At 55.7% G+C, this 4335-nt stretch overlaps 1 protein-coding gene across 1 annotated transcript in view; it reads right to left on the reverse strand.

Moving 5' to 3' along the window:
- PUS1 (pseudouridylate synthase 1) overlaps positions 1-4335 on the reverse strand; it is a 19031-nt gene that overhangs the window by 9791 nt on the left and 4905 nt on the right. Inside the window, exons 2-3 of the mRNA XM_008063396.2 lie at positions 4191-4328; positions 1947-2084 (exon numbers count right to left, since the gene is read on the reverse strand). Coding sequence (XP_008061587.2) covers positions 1947-2084; positions 4191-4328 — 276 coding nt within the window. The remainder of the gene's footprint in view (positions 1-1946; positions 2085-4190; positions 4329-4335) is intronic.

Here is a 4335-nt window from a genome sequence, read left to right on the forward strand (position 1 = left end):
TTTGAGTTGGAGTCTCACTGTCGCCCAGACTGGAGTGCAGTGGCTCCCGGCCACCACAGCCATGACTTGCTGGGCTCCGGCGATCCTTCCGACTCAATCTTCCGAGTAGCTGGAACTACAGGCGCGCACTACCACACCCGGCTAATTTTTTTGATTTGTTGTAGATATGAGGTCTTGCCTGCCCAGGCAGGTCTCGAACCCATGGGCTCAGGCAATCCACTCACCTCAGCCTCCCAAAGGCGCGGGATTACAGGCTGAGCCACCGAGCCCGGCTGAATTATTTTTCAATAAAACCATTAAAAAAACAAAACGAACACACACCATCGTCCGCCAGCAGGGTGGGCTGCTGGGGCCGTGAGTGGCACTCTCCTGCCTGTAGGTTTCCTGAAGTATAAGCAACGAAGCACAGAATAGGCAGTCTCGTCTACTTTCTTCTGCCTTGAAAAACAGTAAGGGTCGTTGCCAGGCCATTGCTGCCATTGCCTTGCTAAGCTATGGTGTGGCCATGTGCTCTCTGAGATATGGCCAGGCTATGTTTTCTTCAGCTTTGGCCTCCTCCCTTCCCTAGGGAAAGTGAATCTCCTCTTTCTCTCTCTCCAGCTTAATTCCTAAATAAAAAATATTTTCCAATCAAGAATAAAGAAAAACAGTAAGAACGACAGAACTGATTCTTTATCTTGCATGTATGCACACATTTATTTTAGAGACAGGATTGTGCTCTGTGGCCCAGATGGAGCACAATGGCATGATCACAGCTCACTGCAGTCTCAAACTCCTGGGCTCAGGTGATCCTCCCACCTCAGCCTCCTGAGTAGCTGGGACTACAGGCGGGCACCACCACGCTTGGCCCACTTCTGTTGAGAGACCAGGTCTCACTTGTTGCCCAGGCTGGCTGGCTGGCTGTCTCGAGTCATGAGCACACCATCTCATGGCCTGCCAGAAGGGAATTCGTGGGCCCCGTCTGTGCCCCACCCTGTCTATGTGCCAGCTCCAATTCTGCATTCTGGCCTGGCCCCTGTCCCAGGGGTCTGTGTACCTTTGAACTAGACATTTGTGGGATGAGAGTCACAGCTTCCTTCAGATTTCCAGAGGGAAAAAGTCACATCTATGACAGACCCCCAATGCCCTCGGCGGCCTGGGAACGTGCGACAGCACCAGGGCTTGGAGCAGCAAGGGAGGCAGGTGCCACGCTCGCTGAGGCTTTATGTGTGCTTTGGAAGAGCTGCGTATTCCCTCAGGCCCCACCGTCCCTGCCTACCCAGTGCCAGGTTCCCTTTGGTGACGCCTCTACTCCTGAGGGAAGCCACACTGCCCAAACCCAGCCCTATGCTCCGTCCCAGGCACAAGAACGTACGTGGCGCGACCACCCAGCAAGGCTGTCACACAGGCCAGTGGCGGAGCCTGGGGTAGAAGTGCAGACCAGTGGAAACCAGTGTGACTGAGCCTTGAGGCTCTGAATGGACGGTGCTGGGCCACCAGCCACGTGGCTACGAAACCTATATAGCAAGGCCAGGTGGTGGAGACGTGCTGTGAGCGTGGCCTCAGCACACCCAGAATGCCAAGTGTCCCACCAGGAAATGCATATACTGCTTACGTGCTGAATGAGGCTCTAGTGGACACACGGGACTGACAAGAGAAGCCGTTTACTGAAGCCAGCTTTAGCTACTGACCTTTCCCTCTTGACGTGACTACTGGAAAGCGTCCTGTTCCAAGTGCAGCTGCCTCTGTGGCCACACGCTCACCCTGCACTGCGGTGAGCCCACTGCCGGACGGAAGGGAGGTGTCCCGGTCGCTGTGCCCCCCCCACCCCCCGCAGGGACGAGCGAGCCGAGGACAGTCAACAGGGACGGCAAAGGCCACAAAGAACACTCTCTTGCCAGCGACGAACACCCAGATGCAGGTACTGTTTGTGCCCACAGGGTGGGGCAGAGGCGGCTGCCGCTCACCTTGTCAGTGCGGGCACACCGCTGGAAGGACATCTTCCTCATGTCCTCACCGTGGTTCTCAGGGATGCAGCCTGACCGCACGAGGGCAGACACCAAGTCATCTTCGATGGTCCTGAACTGCGAGGACCCGGCATTCCTCTGGGGGATGAGAGGAAACAGTGGGTGGGGCTCGCCCGGGTGGCTGCTCCACGGAAAGGGTGCGTGCCACGTGCACATATGGCAGCAGGGAGCCCTTCCTATGGCCACAGGAGAACCTGTGGGAGGAGGGTCACCTGAGGCCACCCGTCTCTGGAAAGTCTACGACCTGGTGAGACACGAGCAGTGGGCGTTCCCTGAGGCGCCTCCCCTGCTCCGTCAGATCAAGACCAGCCCTCAACAGGCCAGTGTGTCTCAGGACCACTTGGGCCGCAGCTCGGGCTGCAGGGGCCAGCCCCTCCCTCAGCATGGCAGGAGCACCTCCAGTAACACACAACACTGTCCCCTGACAGAGGCACAGCAGGTCAGGGCTGGGCTAGCGGCCCTCACTTTCTCTAAGCCCTCACCACCCTGTCCCTCTTGTGAACCCTAGGATTCTCCGGGGCTGTGGGATCACACAGCATCAGTGAGATCCACACCCTACTCGTGGCCAAGCAGAGAGCCGGTCTGCCAGGCTCACAGAGAGCCTGTCCATGGCAGGGGCACAAGGGCTTGCAAGCACTCTGCCGAGATTCATCATGCGTGGGAAGTCCTTCCCAAAGTCTGCCTTCCCAGTTTCCCACTATAATTTAAGTCCAATCTCTTTAGTCAGCATAAAATCAGAACCGCTTCTCAAAGGATGTAAACAAACACGAACACACAGGAAAAACAACCCTTCACTCAGCCCCGACTCACTCTCCACTCCTCCATTTCCCAGGAAACTGAGGCAAACAAAGGCTGAGATACAGGCCAGAACAGCACCTCAGGCCAAAACCACACATAATCAAAATCACTCTCCAAAAAGCACTGAAGTCACTCACAAAAAGCAGTGCACGTGGCTTCTGGTCCTGCTCGCACCTGACTCAGTTAGCCTAAAGCCACATTCTCCAGCCTATTACCACAATCCACAGAGATTTGCTTCTGAGGTATAGCCAGCACTTTTTTTTTTTCTTGAGTCAGAGTCTCACTCTGTCTCTCAGATTGGAATGCAGGGGCACACTCACAGCCACTGCAGCCTCGACCTGCTGGGCTCAGGTGATCCTTCCGCCTCAGCCTTTAAGTAGCTGGTACAGGGGTGTACGACCAACACACCCAGCTAATTTCAGCCTACACTTAAAAGATAAAATAAAATCAAATCAGACACAAAGTAGTTCATTGCTTTTATAACTTCTACTGTAAAAGTTACTGTAACACCTGGCAAAATGAAGCCACACATTCTAAACTTTTGTTTCAGTTGGAAACTCCACACACAGCACAGGGTTTCTTACTGTGACTTAAAGAAGCTTAAGGAGCTGGGCATGGTGGTGCTTTTGTCCCAGTATGTTGGGAAGCTGAGGCAGGAGGATCACTTGAGCCCAGGAGATAGAGGCTACAGTGAGCTATGATCACACCATGGCACTCCAGCCTAGGAGACAGAGCAAGACTCTGCCTCTAAAGAACGATTATAATAAGAAAATGAAAAATTGCTTAAATAACAAGGAACTAAGTGAGAACCACAAAACTGACAACAAGATGGAACAAAATAAAATCTACCTGCATTCCCCAGGGTGCCTACACACCCAGCCTCCCGGAAAACATCCATATGGGGGGCTAGGCAGTCCTGAGGGTGGGTAGTGGCCCAATCTCACACATTTAGTAATCAGTTCTGTCCCCTAAACACGTGGCAAACCATCACAAGGACCCCTGAGGTCCCCGTGTCGTCCCTGCTCTCAGCTCACCTCACACCCTACTGACAGGGAAACCGCAGCATAGGGGGACTGGCAGAACGGACCTTGGGCTGTGTCGTGATGACGGAGCATCCCAGTAGGCCCAGGAACTGGAGAGCGGAGGGGCCCATCAAAGTCGCTGGGGTCTGACTCTCCAACTCGCTTGACCGGACCCCCAGGCCCGCTAGATGAGTGGATGAAGACCACGGCCAGGGAAGCCGTGTCCTGGGTGGCCGCCCCTAAGAGGCATCCACTGGGGTCCCCACCCGATGCCACAGCGCCCACGAGAAAACCAGCGCTGAACCAGGCGGCCCGGCCCAGCTGTGGGCGGCCCTCGGCGCCCTCCCGGCTGTGGGCGCCTCACCTGCATGCCGTGGTAGCCCTTCCCGGAGTAGGCCACTAGCAGCACGACCTTCCGCTTGGGCGGCTTCCAGCGCTGCTCCTCCTCCTCCTCCGCCTCGTCCGGGCCGCTCCGGAGTTTCTTGGCCGGACGCTCAGTCTCCTCCCAG

This window comes from Carlito syrichta, unplaced genomic scaffold (genome assembly GCF_000164805.1).
Source record: "Carlito syrichta isolate Samal-C Ts95f unplaced genomic scaffold, Tarsius_syrichta-2.0.1 Scaffold306821, whole genome shotgun sequence".
Taxonomy (NCBI): domain Eukaryota; kingdom Metazoa; phylum Chordata; class Mammalia; order Primates; family Tarsiidae; genus Carlito; species Carlito syrichta.